The following is a 27432-nucleotide window of genomic DNA, read 5'->3' on the forward strand; positions in this document are numbered from 1 at the left end:
AGCATACAGGTGTGAGGGGGGCTGAGAGTGTACAGGTGTGAGGGGGGCTGAGAGCGTACAGGTGTGAGGGGGCTGAGAGCATACAGGTGTGAGGGGGCTGAGAGCGTACAGGTGTGAGGGGGGCTGAGAGCGTACAGGTGTGAGGGGGGCTGAGAGCGTACAGGTGTGAGGGGGCTGAGAGCGTACAGGTGTGAGGGGGCTGAGGCACTGAAGGGCTTGGTGAGATGGTCAGTGCGTGGGCCCTGGGGAATGTTGGTGGTCAGGCAGGGGGGCCCAGGGTTAAAGCTGTGTCAGTGACCCCACAATCTTTGACAGCTGCCCTGCTTCCATGTACCATAGTGCTTCTTTCTTTCTGCCTTCCATGCACCCTCCCCCAATCACTATAATGTTTGGCCACACCCACTTTTTGCTTAGCGTGCCACAGGTCATGTATCTCCCTGAAATGTCCCTCATTCTCAAGTTCAAACGTTGGGAGGTGTCTGTGATCATATCGTCCATTTCTTTGAAGACTCGTCTAATCACATCATTATATATACTGTATGGCTATCATATGCGTCCACCCCACGCCTACCAAATTGTATGTGATGGCAGCAGCAGCCCATTCTAGAAGCACATAGCCGCTCCTCTCATGTTCCCCAGCACTCCTTTGGTCACGTCAGTACTACAAGAAGACACACCCCTTGACAGTTTCTATGGGACATGGCGGTAGTGAACACGCCCCCATCAGGTGAGTGCTGTGTAGTTGTAGTGTTGCCATCCAATGCGGGTTGCAGTAGTTGGCGGAAGTGAGAGCTCTTCCAGGTCAGGCTCGTCATGCCGTGCTGGGGTGACGTAGTTCCATGATGGCCGAAGATCCCGGCATAATTTTGTTACCTTCTCCTCCATTCCTTTGCCCGGTCAAGGGTCTGTAGTCATGGCCCGGACCGGCACCCCCTCACCCACAGCTCCTGTGACCTCCTCACTTGTCAAGCTGCAGCCATGCCTAGGAAAGGGATGCCCAGGAAAGGGAACAGAAAACGGTTGAAGTATCGGGCCGATGATGTGAGCGCCCACAGAGGTGAGGGGGAGGAGCACGTGGACCTGACACCTGAGCCCGGCTCTAATTATATGGACCATCCTGGATCATAACTGGCCAGGGGACCTCCTGAACTCAATGGGGGGGGGGAGAGACTACCAGAGGACTATAGGGACTCAGGAGCACAAGACTAATGGGGGTTCATGTGGGGGAGGGACAAGACTAATGGGGGTTCATGTGGGGGAGGGACAAGACTAATGGGGGTTCAAGGGGGGGCGGATGGCAAGACTAACGGTGGGGCTCGTGGTGGGTGACTGGCAAGACTTAACGGGGAGGGGCTCGTGGTGGGTGACTGACAAGACCGTAACGGGGAGGGGCTCGTGGTGGGTGACTGACAAGACCGTAACGGGGAGGGGCTCGTGGTGGGTGACGGACAAGACCGTAACGGGGGGGGCGGGCTCGTGGTGGGTGACGGACAAGACCGTAACGGGGGGGGCGGGCTCGTGGTGGGTGACGGACAAGACCGAAACGGGGGGGGCGGGCTCGTGGTGGGTGACGGACAAGACCGTAACGGGGGGGGGGCGGGCTCGTGGTGGGTGACGGACAAGACCGTAACGGGGGGGGGGCGGGCTCGTGGTGGGTGACGGACAAGACCGTAACGGGGGGGGGGCGGGCTCGTGGTGGGTGACGGACAAGACCGTAACGGGGGGGCGGGCTCGTGGTGGGTGACGGACAAGACCGTAACGGGGGGGCGGGCTCGTGGTGGGTGACGGACAAGACCGTAACGGGGGGGCGGGCTCGTGGTGGGTGACGGACAAGACCGTAACGGGGGGGCGGGCTCGTGGTGGGTGACGGACAAGACCGTAACGGGGGGGCGGGCTCGTGGTGGGTGACGGACAAGACCGTAACGGGGGGGGCGGGCTCGTGGTGGGTGACGGACAAGACCGTAACGGGGGGGCGGGCTCGTGGTGGGTGACGGACAAGACCGTAACGGGGGGGCGGGCTCGTGGTGGGTGACGGACAAGACCGTAACGGGGGGGGCGGGCTCGTGGTGGGTGACGGACAAGACCGTAACGGGGGGGGCGGGCTCGTGGTGGGTGACGGACAAGACCGTAACGGGGGGGGGCGGGCTCGTGGTGGGTGACGGACAAGACCGTAACGGGGGGGGCGGGCTCGTGGTGGGTGACGGACAAGACCGTAACGGGGGGGGGCGGGCTCGTGGTGGGTGACGGACAAGACCGTAACGGGGGGGGCGGGCTCGTGGTGGGTGACGGACAAGACCGTAACGGGGGGGGGGCGGGCTCGTGGTGGGTGACGGACAAGACCGTAACGGGGGGGGGCGGGCTCGTGGTGGGTGACGGACAAGACCGTAACGGGGGGGGGCGGGCTCGTGGTGGGTGACGGACAAGACCGTAACGGGGGGGGCGGGCTCGTGGTGGGTGACGGACAAGACCGTAACGGGGGGGCGGGCTCGTGGTGGGTGACGGACAAGACCGTAACGGGGGGCGGGCTCGTGGTGGGTGACGGACAAGACCGACAAGACTAACGGGGGCTCTTGGAGGGCGGACGAGACTAACGGGGAACACGGGGGGCCTGGACCGACAGGGAACAACAATGTGGATATTTGCCAGCACACCAAATATCTTCAGATTGACACCGGGCTGACAGTGGACAGGTGAGGGGAACCAGGCTGACAGTGGACCGGGCTAACGGGGACACACAAAGGCACAAGACTAACATAAGGGGACAGTTAACAAGGGACTTCAAATTGGAAAAGGCTATTGGGGAACCTAATGAGGGTGTAGATATAGTAAGCCACTTAAACGCAAGAAGCAAATGGTCCTTTCCCTACAATACTCCTGACAGTCAATGAACATCTGAGCTGGCAGTAATGTTTTAGATTATCAAGAAATCTTGGTTATGTTGTTGGTAATGTTGACTCTGTAAGAACGTGGCAGGTTTTGGTTCTTTTACATATGTGAGGGTAGCAAGATCGATTGGCACTTACCTAACACTTTGGGGCCGATTCATAAAACAAAAGAACCGCCTTATCTCTGTCATACCACTGCTTTAAAAAAAAAAAAAAAAGTTGCATTTATAAAACACAGCACTGTTCTTCATACATGTGCATGTTTCTTGCTAAGGAGCCCCTCATAAGAATGGGCTATCATGGTGGGCTCCTTGTAAAGTTGTATCGAGGACACCAGTCTCCACACTATGGCTTGCATTTTTTTTTTTTTTTAGATGTTCCTAAAATACAGGCACAGTAGGAAGTTAACACTGCAGTGTCATATGGAGAATGTTCTGTGCATTCCTTTTTAAATTGTGCTTATTTATTTTGTATAGAATTGTTACTCTTCCCTATTTCTATAGATGCATTTGGTTATATCCTACTACGTATTTGTAAATATGGTTGACTTATGCAACAAATAGTATGTATGCTACAGGTTTATCTGTGTTTCCACTGCTGAGAAAAATTGACATTGATGTGAATGGACTTGTTTGTTTTCAGTTACTGTGGCAGATTATGCAAATTCAGATCCAGCAGTTGTGAAGTCTGGAAGAATAAAAAAGGCGGTGGCCAATGCTGTTCAAAAAGAAGGTGAGTGCATGTCAGGTGATTGAGACGAGTTGTTCTGATATTGATTACACAATGGCAGGTTCTATTGATCCTAAGGCCGGGTTCACACCACAGCGATGCGGGAACGCCGCAAATCCGCGGCGTTTTCCCGCATCGCACACCTCCCGCCGGCAGTTCACACTGCCCTATGCGGACGGCTGGGAGTGTCAATGATATGTTAATGACACCCCCAGATCCGTCCGCATATCGCAGTGCGATCTGCAGACTCGCACAGGAATCGGATCGCATGGTGTGAACCCCCATGCGATCCGATTCTGTTGCGGACCAAAAAAAGGGTCCCGTGCGATTTTGCTGCGGGAGCGATGCGAATTCAGCCATACTATCTGTATGGCTGAACTCGCATCGCTACGGAGATCGGATGTGATTTGCACTGCAGTGCGGGTGCGAATCACATCCGGATCTCCCCCCGCAGCAGTGTGAACCCAGCCTTAAAATATATCTTGGGCCAAAGCTATTTTATTTCGGCAAACGTTAGTCTCTTTTGTTAGGTGTTTGTTGCTGCTCATGTCCTAATTGGTGATCACATGGTAAGTGACAAGAAATCTCCCCGGTGCCTGCACATTGCAATTAAAGTACGACTAAAAGCTGCTATATGAGGGTCTAAACAAGTACCAATTTAAAGCAGAGACAGAGGGGCCCAGAGCCAATTGAACAGCAGTAAATCATAAAGCAGAGCTAAACCCGTTAATTAAAAGGTTCCAAAAACGGTTACATTCCTGCAATGCTGGCATTGCTAACTGTCACATTTTGCTTGTGTCCTCAACCAAACTGCCTAGACATCAAATGGCTGGTGTCATAAATGATCACATGTGCAGCACCATGGTGGTTGCAGATCAAACGGAAGCAGGTTCCTTGGCTGTTAGGCCCCTTGCAGACAATGCGGATCCGCCTGCTCAGCGAGGGATCTGTCCGCTGAGCAGGCGGATGACTGGTCCATGTCCACTCCGCTATGCAAAGCGGACATGGTCACAGCTCATTTTCTATGGGACGGTCGAATGGAAATGGACTGCCTGTCCGTTTCCATCCAGCTGTCATTTGATTCACTGGACAGATAAGGGAAAGGATGTCGTTTGTCAGCGGACACATGTCCTCTGATATACGCCACTCTATAGGGGACAATGAAGAACTGACAGGCAGACCCGATGGGTCCGTCAGTGTAAAAGGGGCCTTAAGGATAGGAGGTTTAATTCTACTTTAAACCTGTCAGCAGATCAGCCTATACAAATTCGGCAGTGCCTAGAAAGAGAGCAACTGAGCATGTGCAGAGCTTGAGATAGCCTGTGTATTGTTGGATTTTAAATGGTTTACAAAGGCATACATGCAAAGGGGCCATCTGAAGTGACCTAGCAGGACTTAATTTTCTGACCAAAGTTCCACTTTAAGTTACTATGTGTTACACAAACCTCGTCAAATTAATTATACATTTCACCAGCGCTTTGGATAAATGGGAATTGCAGGTTAAAGCAGCCATTTTATACTGTCTATTAAGGGGTGTTACAATCCAGAAAGCAATATGCAGGACTAGGTATGGCTAGGAGATTGACAAGTTCCAGGCATTCAAATCTGTGACAATTTTAAGTGTTCTTTTTAAACACCCGACAGAGAATCAAATCATTTGCTATTGTATGCAAAATAAACTAAATATATACAACTAGCGTAAGTATCTGAATCTGTTGATGCTAGGTCAGGCAGTTTAAAGGTCACCAATTGTAAAGGTGGCCTTGCGCTATATACAATCTTTATAATCTCCTTTTTATATTTACCAAAACTTTATAATAAGAGGACACACCTATTTATCCAGTGATTCTATATCCAGTCCTAGTTTATGGTAGATCTAAAGATTATATAGATTGAATAGTGTATGGTGAGCGTAAAATTGCAGGTGATGTCTGCCCCTGTAATTATCTCACCAATGGTTGTTTTTTATGTTCTATCCTAGGGTCTTAAGAATGATTTTTATCATGCTATAGCAAAGTGACCCTTTCTCTTTTTACTCTTCCTGCAATAGTGAAAGCACTTTGTGGTCTTGAAGCTTCTCAAGTGCCTACTGAAGATGGGTTATCTATATTATCAGAGAATGGACAACCCTATGGGAGCAGCGATGAACTGGAGGATAGTGAAAATCTAAATGATACTTGTAGAAAAAAGAAAAGTAAAAAACATAAAGGTAAGGAAGTTCACTATTCTTTACACTGTGATCAGCCATAACTTTTTGACCACTGGCAGGTTACATGAATAATGCTAATTATCTCATTACATTGCTGCATCTGAAAGTAAGTGGTATATATTAGCCAGTAAACATGTTGTCCCTGAAGTTTACATTTTAAAACTAGAAAAAATGGGCAATTGCATTTTGTGTATGGGGTTAGGTATTCTCAGACAAGTCAAGGTGCACGTGCAGACCTGTGCAGAAATCACCTGCCTCAGAACTGGAGCATGGAGCAATGGAAGAAGGTTGCCTGGTCTGGTGAATCACATTTTCTTTTACATCATGTGGGAAAGAGGATGGCACCTCTGAGGATGGTGTGATGCTTTGGGCAATGTTCTGCTGGGAAACCACCTACCTAAACATTTTTGTTGACCAAGTACACCCTTTCATAGAAACCATATTCCCTGATGGCAGTGGTCTCTTTCAGCAGGATAAGATGCCCTACCATACAGCAAAAATGGTTCAAGGTGTTTACTTGGCCTCCAAATCTTCCATTTAAATGGATTAGCCATAGCTTTCTGACCACACACCTATTTTTCTCAAGTCATCTTCCAGGACGGCACACCTGAGAGATGAGAGGCTCCTCCCTACAGGAAACGCAATCAATCGACAGCTGTTTTAAGTCCCCACCCTTCCCCTTGATCCTCAGTTTTTGATTGTGTTTCTCCCTACACAGCGAAACTGTTTTTTTTCCCAAATGACCCGAAGCCTGGGGCTGGTGGTCTCCCCCTGGGAGCCGGACCACAAGCTTGGGAAGCCTCTGGGTCTGGTAGGATATTCTTGTCCTTCCTGGGGGGTTCCCCTATCTTTTCCTCAGGGGGGGCAGCAGAAATTGGAAGAGCCCCCCCTGAGAGCTGAAGGACCCTGGGTACAGTGGTGTACCCAGAACTTCAGGGGCCATTATCCTGTCTCCCCTCCTTACCTGTACAGGTGGCTGTTCAGACGGGGGTGCTGGCCATCGGTTCTTTCCAGGGGGATCATGTCCCCGACTCCTGGGTCCCCAGTAGCTCGCGTGGGCCGCCGGAGAGGGCGTGGCAACAAGCACCCGCGTCATTTTCAAACTTCGGGAAAATGGCGGCGGCGTTCTTACCCAGGAGGGAAGGCTGAGAGTCAGTAGGAGCAGGCGCCCACATCCTCCTTTCTCTAGAGCGAGGAGGCACCAGTTTACTACGGTGGATGTCTGCCTTAACCACCTCAGATGGGAATGAGGAATGGAAGGCATTGCCCCCCCCATGTATATAGACTGACTGGTACAGTGCAGGACACAGCCTAACCTGGCACCTCCCTATGGGGACAGCAGTTGGGGGGGGGGGGGGCACTTTGGCGGCTATCCTCCTTGCGTGTGGACCATAAGGATGGAAAAGCAAGCCTGCTGGCTGTGGCAAAAAGAGGAAGACGACAACGGTGAGTACTTTCCTTTTTGCTGTGGGAATTTAGCTGCAAAATCCCCAATTCCAGCCAGAGGGTTTCTGGGCATTTGAGATCTCACCTGGGGTCTGGATTCAAATAACCCTTAAGCTTCTGCTAAAAACACCAGCTGCAGCTCCCTCTTACATCAGAGAAGCTGTATGGTGGACAGGTGGTGCAGAGGAACGAGTGTGCCTAAACCACCTCAGATGAGAAAGAGGTAGGTAGGCCATTGCTCCCCCTTCCCTGTGTATATACTGACTGGTGCAGTGCAGAACCTGGGGTCGGGATACAAATAGCGCAGACGCCACTGCTAAAACCACCAGCCACAGCTGCCTCTTACAGCAGAGACACTGTGGTTATCGCAGCAGTAGGTTGCCAGCCTCTCCCTACATGCCCAGTTGTGGTACATTAGTAGGGATGAATATAGCATACAGAGGGGACCTGGTAGATACAAAGTTACTTACAGGCCAGGTATACCACTGAACAAGTTATTAATTGGGCAGTGTTTGGTGGATTCAGAAGCTCCCCTGGTCAGCAGGTGCACTAGGTTACCGGCCCTATTAACCCAGCTGCTAGGAATCTGAAGTTGCTTCACAATGTTTAAAAGCTGACCTAACATTCAAGGATGGGCAGAGACCAAGCTACTGTGTGGCACAGTAGGCGTTCCCTTGTGACAGATCCTCCTTTTGGGGGTTGCTTGCTATAGTTAACTTTCATAAGCTCCAACCTCCCACTCCACCTTTTACACTGTGGTTATATTATAGTGTAGGAGGTAAGAAGAAACTTTTTTTATTGGTTTGGGCTACAATCCACTCAGTGGCAGATCTAAAGGCGATTCACCATAGATCGCTTCCTACATCCTTTTAATTGAGGATTTTCTGTGCAAACCTACGCAAGAGCTACATAATTGCTTGTTTGAAGCCTGCAAATAGCCATTTACACCCCCCAGGCTAAACTGGTAACCACCTCTTCTAGAGGCTGTCTTAAATCGGTCTCTAGGGCTGGGCTCATTGAGAATTTAGTTGCTAATCAGCACCACCTGGATATGTGCTGGCTAGTGTTTGCTCAGTCTATGGAGGTAAGGTAGGACAACTACTACTAATAGTAGGGTGTCCAACCATTTTAGGATTTGTTCCTTCGCTGGTGGTGAAGGTTTAGTATCTACAGCCCAGGCTATGCCTATGAAATAAATTGCCTGTTGGTTATTTCATAAAGGGATAGACCATGACTCCTCATTGGCTGCACACCAGTAGATCAGTAGTGAAAGTTTGTCCTTGCTGGGATGTTTTTGTGGCACAGCAGAAATACACGTTGAGATTTGTGACATCTCTGCTTATAAGGGCTATATTGCTGTACATCAGAAATGCACTGAAGCTTGTTTGCTGTCCTTTATATACTAAAGGTACTGCTTTGTTTGGCTACAGATCAGAAAAATACAACAGTGAAGGTGATCTGTACTTTCTGGTTTTGTGCTGCACAGCAGAAATGCACATCATTGAGTCTGGTGACATCTCTGCTCATAATGGTTCTATTGCTGCACATCAGACATACACAAGATTGAGGTCTGTCTGTGGGGCTTTGTGTCCTGTTTTACTGCCTTGTTACTTATCAGAAAGGCAGCAGTGAAGTCTGATGGTCCTGATTTGCGTGGCGTTGTGCTGATTCAGACAGTGCTATTAACGGCAATGGCTGCCGAGTTTAAACATGCGATTTGACATGTTGAGTCGCATGACAAATCATTTCAATATGGATGTGCTATCTCTATTCATAGTGTTTTATTGTTGCACATCAGATATATACAGCATTAAGGTCTGTGAGGTTTTGTGTCCTGTATTACTGCCTTATCAGAAAGGCAGCAGTGAAAATTGATGGTTCGAATTTGTTGGGCTACATAGCAGAAATACAAATTGAACCCCCTGCCAGGTGTAGTACATATACTGCCTTTGGTAATCCATGTAGCACCACAAAGTGGTGTTGTGCTGATTTTAGCCATGCGATTTGACATGTTGAGTCGCAAAGCCAAATCGCTTCAATATGGATGTGCTATCTTTATTCAGAATTGTTATATTGTTGCACATCAGACATATACAAGATTGAAGGTTGTCTGTCCTTTATGTCTTGCATATACTGCCTTATTGGCTGCATATCAGAAAGGACACAGCAGTGAAGATTGCTTGTCTTTTTCTGATTTTTGTTTTTGCTGCTCAGCGGAGAGACACATTGAGGATGGTGGCATCTCTGCTCAGTATTGGTATATTGCTACACATCAGATATACACAAAGATTGAATGTTTGTGTCCTGTATGTCCTATATTTACTGCCTTATCGTTTTTATATCAGGCACAGCAGTGAGCAGTGTTTCTCATGGATCTACCTTTCTGCATCTTAGGGATACACAGCAGGGGTTTGTTGGCTGCAATCCTCCAGGGAGTCACAGCATTGGGGACCCCTTACTTGTTCGACCTGAAAATTGCTATTTGTTTTTTTTTTCCCTGCGACCTGTGTAATCTTGAGGTCTGTGGATCCAGGAATCAGGGACTGCTGGTGTCGCACAGACACAAATGGTACCCATTGGAAGCCATAGTATATGACTTCTCATGTGTCTTGCAGTCCCAAGTCGCAGGTTGGGTCGCACGGGTGTGGGAACCCTAAACTTATCTGTCCCTTCTGATTGAGGTTTTGCTACACAGCAGGAATACTCATCATGGCGTTATTGTTTTATTTTGCAGCAGACCAGAAAGATTGCAGCTGTAAAGGCTGTCTGTCTTTTTCCTCAGTGTCTGCTTTTTATGTTGTTGCACAGCAGAAATACTCAAGATTAAAGCTTGTTGGTGCATTCTGTTTCAGAAAAACACAAAGCTGCAGGTTGCTTGTGTCCTTTCTCAGTGTTGGTTCTATCTGAACTACACTACAGAAGTGCATGACAGAAAGGATTGTCTTGTGTTCCATATTTTACCCTGTGGCATAGCAGAAATGCACAACACGGGAGTTGGTGTTCATATTGATCTTATAACTGTATTTGGTGGTTTGTCAGAAATACACAACATAGAAGTTTGGGTCTTTCTGTCTTTATATTTATAGCCTTGTTTTTCTGTACATAGGTAAAACACAACAGTAAAGGGGGTTCCTGTCCTTTCTGTATTTATATATCAGTTATGACCTAGCTAGCTGCGCAGCATTTAGGGTTTGCTTGAGTCTTAATGTTTTTACGTCTTGGCAGCACATCAGAAAGCCAGACTGTGAGGACTGTTTGTCTACATTGAGGTTCAGATTTGGGTCTCTTCCCATATTTGATATATTGGTTTAGCTAGTCACACTCAGGCACACAACATTGTTGTCTATGCTTGTGTCCTTTCTGTCTAAATCTATTGTGCCGTGCCCACAATCTATGATCATTTTATTTGTGATATTAATAATACATGTATCACCTTTTTTGTATTTCAGCCTTCTTTTCCATGGAGGGGCCAGGGGTTCGGGCTGCAGATGCCACATGTCAGAAAACCTTGACCACTTGCGTTCAGGGATGCCAGAACCATTTCCTAGGCTTGAAGCCCTGTAGGGTTATGGGACCCTGGAGGAAGGGGATAATGAATCGCCCTGTTTAGTAAGAACTTGAAGAGTTCTGTTCAGAGGAGTATTAGGGCCTGAGGATGGAGTATAAAGATGTATACCCGATCGAATAGGTTTCGGCTCGGTGCATGGCCTTCATTTCGCCCTTTTAGCAAAACTAGACGTAGCAATATGGGTAGTCTACTCCTGCTAGGGACTTTATTTTTTCCAATTTCTTTATTTATTTATTTTTTCCCTTTCCATAGGTAAGCAAAAACAGAGTTTTACATAAACAATCTAAGAGTCATATATCGAGTTTCCATATTCATACATAATAAACAGAAATAGCATAACAGTTCGTTTCATTCCATTCGCTTCTTACTCCCCTTATAGTGTAATATATAAAACCACAAAGAGAACACGCAAGGTTGGTGGCAATATATATAACATATCGGGACAGTAACATAGAAACTTCTCTCTCAGTCCCACATACCCCATGTCTGATCCTAGGTTGGTACTGTTCCCAATCAGATTAGAGTTGTATTGTTATCTCCTTTTTACTCATCTACCCCTCTTACTATTTTCCCCCCTATTCTTCTCTGACTTGGAGCAGTTTATTTTAAAGTAGGATAGTGTACTGTATGTCTCGATTTCCTTACATAAATTTGGGAGCGAGATTATCGGGTTCGTCACTGTAAAAAGCATATCATCTGCATATGCGGCAACTTTATTATGGGTATCTCCTATAATTATTCCTTGGATATCCCTGTTGAGCCTTACTCTGCATAAAAGTGGTTCGAGGGTCAACGCAAATAACAAAGGGGACAATGGACATCCCTGTCTGGTCCCATTTGTTATTGGGAAAGGTGTAGATACCACTCCATTTACTCTTACTTGAGCTGTAGGTTTTCCATACAAGCTTGTTATCCAGCCCATCATTTTCCCTCCTAGCTTTATATGTCGGAGTACCGAGAACATAAACCCCCACCCCACCCGATCAAAAGCTTTTTCTGCATCTGTTCCCAGAAATATACAGGGAGTCTCGGTAGAGTTAACTGTATGTATTAGGTTTAAGGCCTTAATAGTATTGTCCCTTGATTCTCTTGTTGGGACAAATCCCACTTGATCTTGATGAATCAAAGAGGGCAAATACTGTTGTATCCTCAAGGCTAGTAGTTTGCTAAATATTTTCAAATCTGCGTTCAGTAAGGATATTGGCCTATAGCTTCCACATTGTTTCGGGTCTTTACCTTCCTTCTGTATCACTGTGATTGTAGCTTTAAGTGTATCTGAGTGGAAAGTCGATATGTCTCCTATTTCATTAAACAATTTAACCATATGTGGACCTAATTCCGGCATAAACGTCTTATAATATTGGGCTGTTAGTCCATCTGGACCAGGTGCTTTCCCACTTTTTATCTGTTTTATCGTGTTTTGTACTTCTTCTAGTGTGATTGGGGATTCCATCTCCTCCCGTGCATCACCCGTCAGAGTCGGCATTTCACTTGAACTTATGTATTCATTTATCTTAGCTTGATCTGATGCCCTCAAGTTCAGGTTATACAATGAGGAGTAGAAATCGCCAAACACACCAGCGATCTGTTCTGGCATCCGTTCTTCCTCCCCATCTTTTTTTCTAATTATAGGTATATGTGTCTTGGTTTGTATTTCCCGTAATGCTCTCGCTAGTTGTTTTCCGCATTTATTGCCGGATTCATAGCTACACTTACGTCCTATCTGAATTGCCATTTTAGCTCTGTACTGTAGTAAATCTGTAACTTGCCTACGTATACTTATTAATTCTTGTTCAACTTCTAAGTTCTGGGCGTGTTTATGTTGTGCTTCTAGATGTTGCATTTTTACTAATAATTCTGTTAACTTAGTTTCTCTTTCCTTCTTAATCCTTGCTCCATGCTTAATTAATACTCCTCTGATTACTGCCTTGTGTGTTTCCCAGATTGTACCCGAGGAACTTTCTGGGCCTTCGTTCTCCTGAAAGAAGAATTTTATCTCCTTTCTAATATCCTCCAGGACTAAGGGATCCTGAAGGAGGCTCTCATTAAGTTTCCACATCCTAGAGGTTAAATGTTTTTTCCCCGTTAAGTTATATTTTAAAAAAGGAGCATGATCTGACCAAGTAATTAGGCCAATAGTGGCTTCCTTAACTGAGGGTAATTGTTTATGCGGAATAAAAAACATATCTATTCGTGAGTACACTCTATGCGGATTGGAGAAAAAAGAGTAATCTCTTTCCTTGGGGTGTAATAATCGCCATATATCTGCCAGTTTTGTTTCTGTTAATGCCTGAGCTATCCTCTTTCTTGTTTTAGGTGTCACTGACGATGTCCCTGATGAGGTGTCTTCACTGGGGATTAATGGGATATTAAGGTCTCCCCCCATAATCAACTGTCCTTCTTCAAATTCCATAAGTTTATCAAGTATCTCTTTAACAAAGAGGTCTTGTTGTATATTGGGGGCATAATATGTTGCTAATGTAACTCCTACCCCTCCCATCGTCCTGCTAGGGACTTTAATCTCCTGAAGAAGGCTCTCAGGCGTAAGTAAGGACATAGATTGGGCATGCCTTAAACCCAGGGTTCAAGCTTCTGTTAATCTATTTCCCTTAAGTAGGCTTCCCTTTAGTCTTTTGCTGACATAAAGATAAAAAGGAACAGTTGCAGTTTTATTTCCCTCAACAGGGTGTTAAGACAGGCCCTCTTATTGATTAATGTAGTGTCCTTGTCTTACACAGGTCTCTTATTTATCTTTTTAGTAGCACCTACAGGCACAATAGGCCATGATTGTTAGATGTGTGAGATAGGCAACATTGCTAACCTACAAGTTTAACATGTTTTCTGATTCCATTTTTAAGAGCCCATTTCGCCTAGATACTGCACCCGAAGCGGAAAAGGCAGGAACATCTGTGGAGCAGACCTGCAGATCAGCCGCATGATCCAGCTAAGATGCCTTCATCAAGCATATGAGCGTATGGAGTGGAGGTAAAGCTCACTGCAGAACCAAGGTTCGCCAAGAGGGTCTTGCAGTGGCCCCACCCTAAGGTAGGCCTGAGGTACTTGTTTATCCTCTCAGGTGTGCCGTCCTGGAAGATGACTTGAGAAAGGTACCAGTTACTTACCGGTAACTGTATTTCTGGGAAATCTTCCAGGACGGCAGGCCTACTTCCCGCCCGTTGGAGGAGGGAAAATTCTAGAACACTAGAAGGTGAGTACCTATGAGGAATGATTTCCCTTGTGAACCTGGTTCAGGAGTTACTTCTCTACAAACTGAGGATCAAGGGGAAGGGTGGGGACTTAAAACAGCTGTCGATTGATTGTGTTTCCTGTAGGGAGGAGCCTCTCATCTCTCAGGTGTGCCGTCCTGGAAGATTTCCCAGAAATACAGTTACCGGTAAGTAACTGGTACCTTTTGAGTAGGTCCCCCTTTTTTGCTACCAAAACATCTTGACCCTTCAGGGCATGTACTCCACTAGACCTAGGAAGGTATGCTGTGGTATCTGGCACCAAGCCGTCAGTAGCAGATCCTTTAAGTATTGTAAGTTCCTAGGCGGTTCCTCCGTGGATCAGACTTGGTTTTTCTAGCACATTCTATAGATGTTCAATTGGACTTGGATCTGGAGAATTTGGAGGTCAACGCCTCAAACTTGTTTTGTTCCTCAAACGATTCTTGAAATTATCAGACCAGGCCACCTTCTTCCATTGCTTGGGGGTTCTGTTTTGATGATCACGTGCCTATTGTAGGTGATTTATGGACATAGGTCAGCATGGCCACCTTGACTGGTCTGCAACTGTGCCATCCTATACACCTAAAATGATGTGCTCTGACACCTTTCTACCGGAACCAGCATTAACTTTATCAATTTGAGTTACAGTAGCACTTCTATTGGATCATGGTACTTGAGCCAGCCTCCATTCCCCACATGCATTACTGAGCCTTGGCCGCTCATGACCCTGTCGGCCAGTTTTCCTTCCTTGGACCACTTTTGGTAGGTCTTGACCACTGCAGACTGGGACCATTCCACAAGAGGCTTTGTAATTAGACTTTCCATTTTATTCACTTTACCTGTCATTAGTCACAATGTTATGGCTGATCGCATATGTAAATGCCATTCAAACTACACATGTGAGGTATCGCCACGTGCATTAGACCCCATTCACACCTGAGCGTTTTGTAGCTTGAAGCCTGAAGCTACAAAACGCTGGAGGGGAAAAAAATCCATTATTCTCAATGGAGATGGTCCACATCTCCACTCCAAGTCGCCTGAAGCCCTACGCCTGAAGCTCAAACAAGTTCCGGGCCCTTTTTTGTCGCGCAAATCGGGCTGATTTGGGCGTTTTTTATTCCCATAGAAACGCTTGATTCAATTGTTTAGCGCGACAACGAGCGTTTCTATGGGCGTTTTGTTGCTGTATCTGCTCAAGAGAAAATATAATTTACATAAGGAAATGACAGATGAAAAGCAGAAGCAGATGGAAAAAAGAGATGAATATTTTTCCTATTGGCTGAAAAAAACGCGAAGTTAAACGCCGCAAAACGCTGTATGCAAACGCGTGACAAAACGCCGCTAAAAATGCTACGCTGAGGTGTGAATGCAGCCTTAGAGCTTGTGCATCAATTCTAGCACTAGACCTCCTCTGGTAACTCTAAACTGGTAACCTGTAAAAAAATTTCAAAGCGTCGCCTATGGAGATTTTTAAGTACTGAAGTTTGGCGCCATTCCACAAGTGTGCGCAATTTTAAAGCGTGACTGGTTTGGGTATCTATTAACTCTGCGTAACATCATCTTTCACATTATACAAAAAAAAATTGGGTTAACTTTTACTGTGTGGGTTTTTTTTTTTTTTTTTTTTTATGTTCATGAAACAGTTTTTCTTCCAAAAAAGGCGTTTGAAAAATTATTATGCAAATACCGTGAAAGATAAAAAGTTGCAGTGGCCATTTTATTCCCTAGGGCAGTGATGGCGAACCTTGGCACCCCAGATGTTTTGGAACTACATTTCCCATGATGCTCATGCACTCTGCAGTGTAGTCGAGCATCATGGGAAATGTAGTTCCAAAACATCTGGGGTGCCAAGGTTCGCCATCACTGCCCTAGGGTGTCTGCTAAAAAAAAAAATGTGTGTGTGTGTGTAAAAAGGGCCTACAATGCGTGTCACTTCCTGGGTCTGGTTAGCGGTGGAACGCAGCTGTCACTTCCGGTGAACGTCGTGTAAGCCACACTCTGATGCATTTCATCTTTTTAGCGCTGCTTTAGTACTGATATTTACAGGACTTGGACTGTTATTTATATATATATATATATATATATATATATATATATATATATATATATATATAATATGTGTGTGTGTGTGTGTATATGTATATGTATGTATGTATGTATGTATGTATGTATGTATGTGTGTGTGTGTATATATGTACCGTATATACTCGAGTATAGGCCGACCCGAATATAAGCCGAGGCCCCCAATTTACCCCCAAAAAAACTGGCAAACTTATTGACTCGTGTATAAGCCGAGGGTGAGACATGCCTGTCCATCCCTGTGTGTCCGTCCATCCATCCCTGTGTGTGTCCATCCATCCATCCATCCCTGTGTGTGTGTGTGTCTCCATCCATCCATCCATCCATCCCTGTGTGTGTGTGTCTCCATCCATCCATCCATCCATCCCTGTGTGTGTGTGTCTCCATCCATCCCTGTGTGTGTGTGTGTATCCATCCATCCATCCATCTGTGTGTGTGTGTGTGTGTGTGTGTGTGTGTGTGTGTCCAGCCTACCTGTGTCCCGAGCCTTTGTCCCGAGCCTCCGTCCCGTGCCGTGCCTTGCCTTGCCTCCGTCCCGTGCCCTCTTCGTCGGCGGCCATTGTAAAATTCAAAAGCCGCGCCTCCTCCTTCGCCTGTGATAGGCGGAACACTGAATTTCCCAGCAGCCTGTGTTCCGCCTATCACAGACGTCGTATCATCCTCGTCCGTAGTACGAGGATGATACGACGTCCGTGATAGGCGGAACACAGGCTGCTGGGTAATTCAGTGTTCCGCCTATCACAGGCGAAGGCGGAGCCGGAGGCGCGGCTTTTGAATCAGAATGGCCGCTGTCTGTCTGCTCGACACGCTGATCGAGCGGGCAGACAGCGATGACTTGAGTATAAGCCGAGGGGGGCACTTTCAGCCTCAAAAAAGAGGCTGAAAATCTCGGCTTATACTCGAGTATATACGGTATATGTATATATATATATATATATATATATATATATATATATATATATGTGTATATGTGTGTGTGTGTGTGTGTATATATATATATATATTTGGGGGTTCTGAGTAATTTTCTAACAAAAAATATGTTTACATGACGGAGAGAAGTGCCAGAATAGGCCCGGTATGGAAGTGGTTAAACAAATTTCTTCATCAGTTTAGGCCAATATATATTCTTCTACATATTTTTGGTAAAAAAAAATCATAATAAGTGTATATTGGTTTGCGCAAAAGTTAGTTTCTACAAAATATGGGAAAGATTTATGGCATATTTTATTTATTTTCTAGTAATGGCGGTGATCTGCGATTTTTAGCGGTACTGCGACGGACAGATCGGACACTTGACACCCCTTTTGTCAAATTTTTTTTTTTTTGCAAAAAAAAAAACCAATATTACAGCAATCGGTGCTATAAAAATGCACTGATTACTGTGTAAATGTCACTGGCAGGGAAGGGGTTAACACTAGGGGGCGATCAAGGGTTTAATTCTGTGTTCTGGGTGGGGATGTGATGGACTAGGGGAGGAGGCTTAGTAGGAACAGACGGCGATCGTGCCTGCCAGCCACGAGTATCGGGTCCCCCCGCAGTGCAGCGGGCGCTCGCCCTCTGGTAGCCGAGAAAGGGTCGGATGTACCCATGCAGGATTTTGCCCAGGGGAGCCATTCTGCCGCAGTATATCTGTGTGAACTGGTTAATGAAAATAGCCTGAAAAATTAAAACCAATGCAGCTACAATTTTTTTTCATTTTATTTTTTAAATTGTTTTTTTCGATGTCAAAAGATATCTGTCCATAACAACTCCCAAATATTGATAGCAGTCCTGTCAGGCATTTTGCTTTTAAATGCCAGCAAACTGCCACCATTCTCTTTGATATTTCCTGTCATGACCTATTTTGCTACATCCTAGGTTTTCTTTTTCTTTAGCTTTGAACAGAGTGGGGAAGGCATAGAACCTCTAGCAATGTTTTGCCATCTCTGTGCCATTAGGGGAGATTTCCCCTTATATCAAGCTCAAGAAGTTTTGGTAAACCTTTTCCAGGAAGTACACAGATTATAACAAATGTATTTTTCAGTAAAATGGGATAGGGGTGACAGCCGACACTGATCAATTTTTGTACTTCTATTAGGCCTCATTTACACTAGCAGTTGGAGGGGTTTAAAAATATGTGGGTAAGCCACTTTTTATTGCATCCAACTGCCCTACAAGCTTAACCACTTCAATACAGGGCACTTTCACCCCCTTCCTTCCCAGCCCAATTTTCAGCTTTCAGCGCTCTAGCGCTTTCAGTGACAATTGCGCGGTCATGCTACACTGTACCCAAATGAAATTGTTATCATTTTTGTTCGCACAAATAGAGCTTTATTTTGGTGTTATTTATTCACGACTCCGTTTTTTTTTTTTTTGCGATATAAGCGCAAAAAAAGCGGAAATTTGGGAAAAAAACAATATTTTCTTTTTTCTATTTGAAAAGAAATCCAATAAAATCAAATTTTGTCATAAATTTAAGCCAAAATGTATTCTGCTACATGTTTTTGGTAAAAAAAATTCCGTTAAGTGTATAATAATTGGTTTGTGTGATCACGGACATATGTACGCAAATGATCATGTACATATGTGTGCAGGTGATCACGTACATATGTGTGCAGATAATCATTGGGACATGTGATTTTAGTGGGACATATGTGGGGGACATGTTTTTATTATTAGGGACATGTGTTTTTATTATTTGGGGACATGTATGTTTTGGGGACATGTGTGTTTTGGGGACATATGTGGGGACTGTGTTTTCACTGTGTGGTGTGTTGTGTGTTTACACTACACTGATGATCAGTGAGTAAAAAGCTGTGAAAAGCAGCCCATACTCACTGATCATCAGCCGGCTGCAGCGTTCTGCTCTCCTCTTCTCAGCGGTGACTTCCGTGTGAGGAGAGGAGAGCCGATTGCCTAGCAACCGGCTGTTTGTTTACATCACATGACGGCCGTGATTGGACACGGCCGTCATGTGATCAGGAGGGCCAATCACAGAGCCCTCCTGCCGATCTGAGATGTGCCGTGTCCGGGTGACACGAGCACATCGGGATCGCGCCGCTGCGCGGGCGCGCGCGCGCGATCCCGCTGCTCCTGAATGACGTTCCTGAACGTCCTATCAGGAGCAGGCGGCTCCCACCCGCCGTATATATACATTGGCCGGGTGGGAAGTGGTTAAGCTGCAGTGGCAGTGAATGGAAGTGTTTCCATGCCACAGTTGCTATGCTTTGCTTCCTGCCCGCAACATAAACTATCCAACAAATTTCAATCTGTAGCCAGAAAGCCCATGAAACCTGACCTATTCAAGCACTTGTTTGGCAAAAATTGGGTTAAAATAGACGGTCACATTGCCTCCTCACCACCTGTCAAAGTAGCCAGCTGTGTGTGTGAATGAACTACAAGCCCCAACATCTTTTGTGGCTGTCGGCCTGTAGTTCTCAATAAACTACCATGGGGATGTGGAGCGTTGTGGTTCATCGATTCTTTCTGTCAGTGTATCTGCTTGCCTGTACGGGATGTATGGGCACACAGATACACTGACAGATCTGCAGGAGACCTGCATGGCACCGGTGATCTGCCGATCACTGGTGCAATGCTTTACCGGCTCCAAAATAAATGCACAGTTCCCAGAAGATGGGGGGGGGACCATGCAAAAAGCTCAGCGTGACTCGTACATGCACAGTAGGAAATGGCTGTGAAGCCTGAAGGTGGTGTTCTAGAATAAATTTGTTATGAACAAATATGTATTTTTTTTGTTTTTCAGAAACATTTTTAGAAGACACAACTGGAGGCGACTATACTATTGACATTTGGCTTGTCCTTTCCAACTACATAAGACCTGAAGATGTTTTGACATTTGCTCTTATTTGTAAGAAAGCTTGGACCGTTACTTGCACTGCTGTCTTTTGGATGAGATTGTACAAAAGGTGTGATAAGTAGTGTAGAATATTATTGATGCAGCTTATATTTTATTCACCCTAAGGGACAAGTCCCCCCAAGACTGATATTTCAGATTTTGGTAGATGCCAAGTAGGTAAACCACCCAAAGTTAATTTTTTTTAATGCCTGAGAACTTAAGTGGCAAGACCACCTAATTTCTTCTCTAATCTTTGTATTTCCAGCAGCCATTACACGCTTCTCCTTCCTGTATGTATAATTTATTTTACTTTTATGCAGAAGGAGTGACAACAGCCATTGTGGGTGCAAACGCCCAGAATTCCAAAGAGAGCTCACTCATAAGTAGGAATAATTACTGGAAGGTCTCTTGGCTGCAATCCTTAGTTAAAAGAAACAACCACCTATAACTGAAATATCACTTTTTGGAGGACTGGTCATTAAAAAAAAAATATTTGTATGTTTTTTTTTTTTTTTTTTTATTACCGTATTTTCCGGCGTATAAGACTACCTTTTACACCTAAATTACACAGCCAAAAAGTGGGGGTCGTCTTATACGCCGGGTATGAAGTGGCCGCAATGGATTTCAGCCCGCCGAGTGCTCGGTAATACTGTATACATACAGTATGCACCGCTCAGCCAATCCCGGTGGCCGATGCACTCTGTTGATGAATACAGCCTTGCTAAGCCTGCTCGGATTGGAGTAGCAACCTCTGCCAATCCGAGCAGCATACAGAACAATGAGTCAGAGTGGCGCGGGCTGATGATGTCACAGCCTCTGCCAATCCGAACAGGCTTTGTATAATCAACAGATTAGTAAAATACATTGCCTACCATGATTGGCTTAGCGGTGCACATTGTATGCACACTGTATTCTGCGGTGTTCCTGGCCCTACTGTACCAACACAGCATCATATACTGTGTACCTGGCGATCTACATATTAACAAAGCATCCTGTACTGCACATCCAGCTCCAGATCTACCCAAAAATACAGGTATGATTTATGGTGCTTTGGCGGAGAGGATTCATTGTTGCTGCCTGCCAATTGTGGGATCTCTGGGACTTGTAGTTCACAAGTTTTTTTCTGATGTTAAGTCTGATGTGTTTTTTTGGTTGTTGCGTTTCTGATGTTTTTTTTTTAAATGGTGTTGCCTCCGAAGGGTGGTAGTCTTATATGGTGAGTATAGCCCAAAACCTAAGTTTTCACTGGCAAAATAGGGGGTCGTCTTATACGCCCAGTCATCTTATACGCCGGCAAATACAGTATTTATTTATTATTTTTAAGAGAAATTCAGGAAAGCAAGGTCCGTAAAGACATGGGTGAGCGAGTTTGAGGTGGGGGAACTTGACTTGCCTGCACAGAGTCCTGGCCTCAACTCGATGGAACACCTCTGGGGTGAATTAGAGTGAAGACTGTGAGCCAGGCCTTCTCGTCCCAACATCAGTGTGTGACCTCACAAATGCGCGTCTGGAAGAATGGTCATACGTTCCCATAGACGCACTCCTAAGCCTTGTGGACAGCCTTCACAGAAGAGTTGAAGCGGTTATAGCTGCAAAGGGTGGACCAACTCAGTATTGAACCCTACGGACTAAGACTTTTTTATTTTTATTTTTTTTACTTTTTTTTTTTTTTTTTTTTTCAAATCATTATTTATTCTTATAGCACCCCCGCACACACCCAATAAAAAAGGTGCAGAGCAAAGTGAGCATTTATATGTAAACATCATTTGTGAAGCTTCATTGCAAACTTCAGAGTGAGGGCAATAATTGTAACGCCATAAATCCAAAGTAATGCTAAACGTATAACCGGTAAACCTTTTTACTTATACATTTTTTGTACTATAGTTTTTTTGTGATTTCCACAGGCATGCACTTTTAAGACTTGACATGTTTGGTATCTATTTACTCGATACAACCCAATCCCTACTATTTATCAAGAATATTTGTGTACTAAAATTCATTTTAGTGTATCTTAATCCTGAAAATACAGTAGGTATTAAATACCTGTGCAAATATCTAACATAAATTGCACCCACCACTATTTTATTCTCCAGGATTGCTGATTTGAGAAAATATATACTTTTTGGGAGGTTTACTGTAACTTCTAGCAAAAAAATTGCAGGTTTTAACGTGTGCAGAAAATGAAAAAAATGTCCCAGTACACAAGTGGTTAAACTATAGAAAAGTGCCACATTCTACCAGACCACATTAACAGAGTTATCCCCACTCAGCAGCACTCAGTCCTGTAGTACTGTAAGCCCAGCCAGCCAGTGATGTCACAAGTTGAGCTTGCAGGAAGTGAGCAGATTTTAAATCCTATAAGATTTTGACTGGTGTATGATTTTGAACTTCTGCACGGAAAATCAAATCGCTCAAATAAAGAGAAGACAAGCTAATATGTAGTCCAGGACTTGAGACCTTTAGTGTTTAATTGATTTTAGAATGCGTTTCCGAGACGACATAAATAGTTTTGTGTCCAGGAAATTAGTTGTACATGTGCCTTTGGGTAAATGTTGATGCACAAAATCAGCATTTACATGAGTACAGCCATTTGCTTGTACCCTGGCCTGTACATGACACCTGCGGCTCCTTGGGTGCAGGAAAACACATATTTCTCTTATATTCACCGATTGACACAGCTTCTCTCTTTTGACAGAAAGTTCTAGTTATATTATAACATTGGGTTGTTATGCCTCCTTCAGGAGAGGACTAGGCATTACATGTTAACATGTGATAATAAAACGAGAACTTTCTAGTTCCACCCAAGGGGCAGTCCCTTAGGTAACGACCCCTCAGCTTGCTACTGCAGCCTCAGTTTTATTTTGCCTAGGCAGATGCTTCCTGGCAACTGCCGTTGCAAGAGGACCTTCTGTCTCAAGGTCCAATTCTCCATCCTGCCTTACTATCGCTGGCTTTAACGGCATGGCTATTGAGAGCCAGGTGTTGAGGAACCGGGGTCTTTTGGACTCTGATCCCAATTATGCGCTCCATTTCTGTATCCAGGATCCAGCAAGGTGTAGACCAGAAATTGGTTTTAAGCACCATTAAGGGACAAATATCAACTTTCTCTGTCTTTTTATATATATATATATATATATATATATATATATATATATATATATATATATATATATATATATATATATATTTTTTTGTACTCGCCGTAAAATCCTTTTCTCTGTAATTCACCGACTGACACAGCACCCGCCCCTTATATTTTTCTTTACGTTATACTGCTTGTTGACGTACTGAGGCTGCAGTAGCAAGCTGAGGGGTTGTTACCTAAGGGACCGCCCCTTGGGCGGAACTAAAAAGTTCTATTTTTATTATCACGTTAACATGTAATGCCTAGTCTTCTCCTGAAGGTGGCATAACCCAACAGTCTAAAGAGAGAAGCTGTGTCATCGGTAAATTACAGAGAAAAGGATTTTACGGTGAGTACAAAAAAATCCTATTTTTACACTGGGCATATTATCAGCCTTTCACGTCTATGAGGCCTTAAGCTCTTCAGCTTCATGTATTCTGTGGATCTGCGTATCCCCCCCATGTCTCTTGCTGTTTTTTGACCATTACCCCAACAGTCATTAAGGGCACAGCTTTGTCATGAGGATGCAAAGCTCTGTCTTTACAAAGAATGTCCATCACCAAAGTGCAGAACAATGCATTGCAAAGAAGTAATGGGAAAACCTGCAAATGCTCAAGTCATGCACTGAGTGCATGCAGGTTAGAAAAAAATTGTTTCTTTCAAAGCAAATACCTTTCGGGCCAACAAGGATAAGTAAAATTATTTTCCATGTAAAGAGACTGCCTGATCTTTAGATTAGAGAGACTAGTTGTCTTTATCTTACATATTATATGTGTTTTAAAAGAAATACCATGGAAATGCTTTCAAAATGGTACTTTAGGGCGGGTTCACAGTCGCACCGGGAATCACACGGGAACATGCTGTGTGTTCCTGTGTGATTCGCATGCGTTCCAATTTCAGTGTGATTTGTAGCCCATTCATTTGAGCGCGCTGAAATTGTGTTGGACCGTCACAAAAGTAGTGCTACCCTTTTTCCCCGAAAATAAGACCTAGCGTGATTGTCAGTGATGGCTGCAATATAAGCCCTACCCCCCCAAATAAGCTCTAGTTAAAGTCCTTTTAGGTCTTATTTTCAGGGTAGTGCTTATTTTTGGGGAAACAGGGTAGGGCTTATTTGGGGTGTAGGGTTTTTATTGCAGCCATCACCGACAATCACGCTAGGTCTTATTTTCAGGGAAACAGGGTAGCACTACTTTTACAAAACACAGAGCAGACGGATCTCATTTGGGGTGTTAGTATTGCATTGACACACCTACTGATGATCATAAGTGCACACTGTGTGGGAGACGCACACTGAACGTGGGGTTTTCTGCCCTGCATTCTGGTGTGAACCGGCCCTTTAACGGAAATGTTTTTTATGTAGTGAAACCTAGGTTGGACTTGAAATCCATATCTCCTGCATTAGTTACCTTTTAGAATGTGAGGTAATAAAAGTAAATTAAATTTTAGTTTTATGCAATTGTCACATGATTTCACAATATTTGTTGCAGACATTACAGAGCGAGCACCTACCTTCCCATTCGTCTTCTTCCAGAGTGTATGTACAGGCTGAGATCTTTACGTGCATGTGTTATCCGTTCCTTTTACCACATGTACGAACCGTTTAGTTCAAGAGTTGCTAAAAATCCAGCATTACCTGAGTCAACCCCCAGCATTTTACTGAATTCAAAAGTAAGTGTTTTGTTTTTGATTTGCATTTTTATATAATTATGCAGTGTCACGACACAATTGCGCAAGCATTTCGTAATGAAATACAAATTGGCAGTAAAAGTGAGAAACCTCTATATGTATCTTCTCATACCAGCACGTGACCTTGTTTCAAGCCGATTCTACCAACTCCATTTGCTGTTATTGTAAAAAATAGTAATAAAACGACAAATGGTTGCAGCCTCAATGCAGGACTGATTGATGGGCTGTAGCATTGTCCTCATCCACTAGAGGTCCTTTGTGCTGTATAACATATCAGAGTCACTGTATTTTTGTATTTCGGCCCTCTTTTTGTTCATGGAGCTGTTTGATCTGCTGCTATAATGCAGGTGATACGAAGATCACTGGTCCCAAAAGTTGCTTTAGCCAAGACATTCATTATTTATTTTTTTCCAAGTTTTATGAAAAATAAAGTATAAGCATACAACTAAAAATTTACAACAATTCCAAGACAGCCTTTTGAACATACTCAGAAAACCGCTCTTACCATGTATAACAAGCACAGTGGTACAAGGCTAGCTTGCCTCTAAGGATGAGCTCCGGCGTGTTTGCACACTCCATCGCGCAGAGCCCGCCGGGAAGTTGGCGCTGCGCTAATCACAGGCAGTGAGACATTTTCCGATGTGCAGCTGCAGAAATCTGGACAATGTCTCACTGCCTGTGATTAGTGCAGTGCTGCGCCGACTTCCTGGCAGGCTCTGCGCGTTGGAGTGTGCGAACATGCCGGAGCTCATCCCTACTTGCCTCTATCACAGAAGAGCATTACAGTGTGGTCATAGATAAAGCCCAAAATCAGTCTCCTCATTTCACTACACCTGCTGACAAGTGTGTAGTAAAGTTTTCCTGTTGGGGGGGACAGAACTCAACCAATAAGTAACCTGTTGATCACCAATGACCCCAAAGATTTTCAAATTTGCGGGGGCATCTCCTGTGCTTGTAGATGTGCTTCTCCCCAGTCTAAGAGTCTTACCCATACATTGTACCCATTCCTTATGAGACGGGAGATCAGTAGACTTCCAATCCCTAAGTGCAACTCTCCGGGCTTGAAGAGGGCTCTAGCTACAGCTTCTGTAATGGGGGTAGATAGTTACAAATCATCTAAGATGCCCAAAAGGCAAGGTTTGGGACCAAGTAGAATGAAGATCTGAAATTCAGCGTTTATCGTATTGCATATTCCCACCCAATAATTGTGTAATTTGGGGCACTGCCGAATGAGATGGATCAGGTCCCCATGGTCCCTGGAGCATTTACTGCAAGTGGGGGGGGGGGGGAATCTAAGATGCCCATTTTGTGCAACATACATGGAGTAAGATGCACCCCCAGGAGTATGTATAATTGCATGAACCTTTGTGTCATGTTAAGAGAGCATTGGTGTACTACCTGAAGCACTTCCTAGCCCAAAAAATGTGGTGGTGCATGGAGGGTGGGTGACTAAGGTAAGGGTTTCATGCATTGCTCATGCCATGGCTCTCATGCTTCATAATCTAGGCTGAACCCTAGTGGATTTGCCCTTTGACTTTTTTTTTTTTTTTTGCATTTTAGCAGCTTGTGGAGTACACAGAATTTCTACTGTAAAAACTCTGTAATGTTAGCATAGACAGCCTTAAGCCATACTTAAAATGTGAGGAAGTTGCATGCATGGCCACAGAGTTGCATAACTGGTGAGTTAGTCAACCTCCTGAAGTCACCCTGTTGCGTTTTTGACAGACGTATAGGTTTTTCACTGGAAGCAAAAACCAGATCCCTGTACACAGGAGAACCTGGTTTGGCAACAAACAATAGAATTCTGAGAAGAGAAGGTGGTGTTTGGTTGTTTTTATTTTTTTTACCTAGTAAATTGTGAGTACCGGGCCTAGCTGTGCTCTGTGTGTGCATGGATAATGTCCATTCACAGGAGCGTGCCTCGGGAGCCCCCATAGCAAGAGGATTGCTGTGGGGGGGGGCCAGGACCCAAAAACAAGAGAATCAGGGCTGATCCGCAATACCGTTGCATGTTCCTCTGAATAACAGATCATCTGTACAGTACAATTGTAGAAGAGAGACCAAACGATAACCTTCCCTTAAAGTGCAGCTTCGTCCAGATTATGGATATTAGTTTGTGTGTGTGTGTGTGTGTACTTTTAACAAGCTGTAAAAGAGCTTTGTAGAGGGAGAAAACAAGGGAAGAGGTGCTGTTATTTCAGTACCTCTGTTACAAACTTTGAGAATGAATTCCTCCACAGTACCTGCAGCAACAGGTTTCCATAGGCTTATTTTAAAGCCTTTTCTACTTTGTTTTGTGCTGCTTTAATATTACGATCCTAGATATGTCCTCTTTAAAGAGGAAGTATACTCTCCCACTCTGATGCTTCTTTTCATTTCGTTCATTATAATAAGTAATTATCAAACTATAGCCACTGTAATCCAGCCCAAATCGCATATTACTTACTGTTTAAAGAAACTTGTTTCCAGGGGTTAGGCAGCGCCATCTTAAGTATTTTTTGAGTCCACAGTGGAGTGTATTTCTGCCCTTACATTGAGCACTTCCTGTACTGTTAACCAAGCCTCCTTCTCAATCCAATGTTTCTATGGCAACCCCGCTTCCCTGTTCATAGCTGACTTGTTTTATTTCATAGTATTTACT

The 27432-nt window shown here is 44.7% G+C and overlaps 1 protein-coding gene across 4 annotated transcripts in view; it reads left to right on the forward strand.

Moving 5' to 3' along the window:
- Positions 1-791: 791 nt before the first annotated feature.
- Positions 792-27432, forward strand: part of TMEM183A (transmembrane protein 183A) — a 44793-nt gene continuing 18152 nt past the window's right edge. For 2 of the 4 annotated variants that reach the window (XM_077481662.1, XM_077481663.1), the window contains exons 1-5: positions 794-1057; positions 3528-3617; positions 5665-5823; positions 19886-20048; positions 24593-24773. In XM_077481662.1, the coding sequence (XP_077337788.1) occupies positions 979-1057; positions 3528-3617; positions 5665-5823; positions 19886-20048; positions 24593-24773 (672 nt within the window). In that variant the 5' untranslated portion in view covers positions 794-978. Of the gene's footprint in view, positions 1058-3527; positions 3618-5664; positions 5824-19885; positions 20049-24592; positions 24774-27432 lie in introns of all 4 variants that reach the window. The other 2 variants (XM_077481665.1, XM_077481661.1) reach the window with 2 other exon arrangements.

This window comes from Lithobates pipiens, unplaced genomic scaffold, assembly GCF_037356315.1.
Source record: "Lithobates pipiens isolate NorthernLeopardFrog02 unplaced genomic scaffold, aLitPip1_a1.2 Scaffold_16, whole genome shotgun sequence".
Taxonomy (NCBI): Eukaryota; Metazoa; Chordata; class Amphibia; order Anura; family Ranidae; genus Lithobates; species Lithobates pipiens.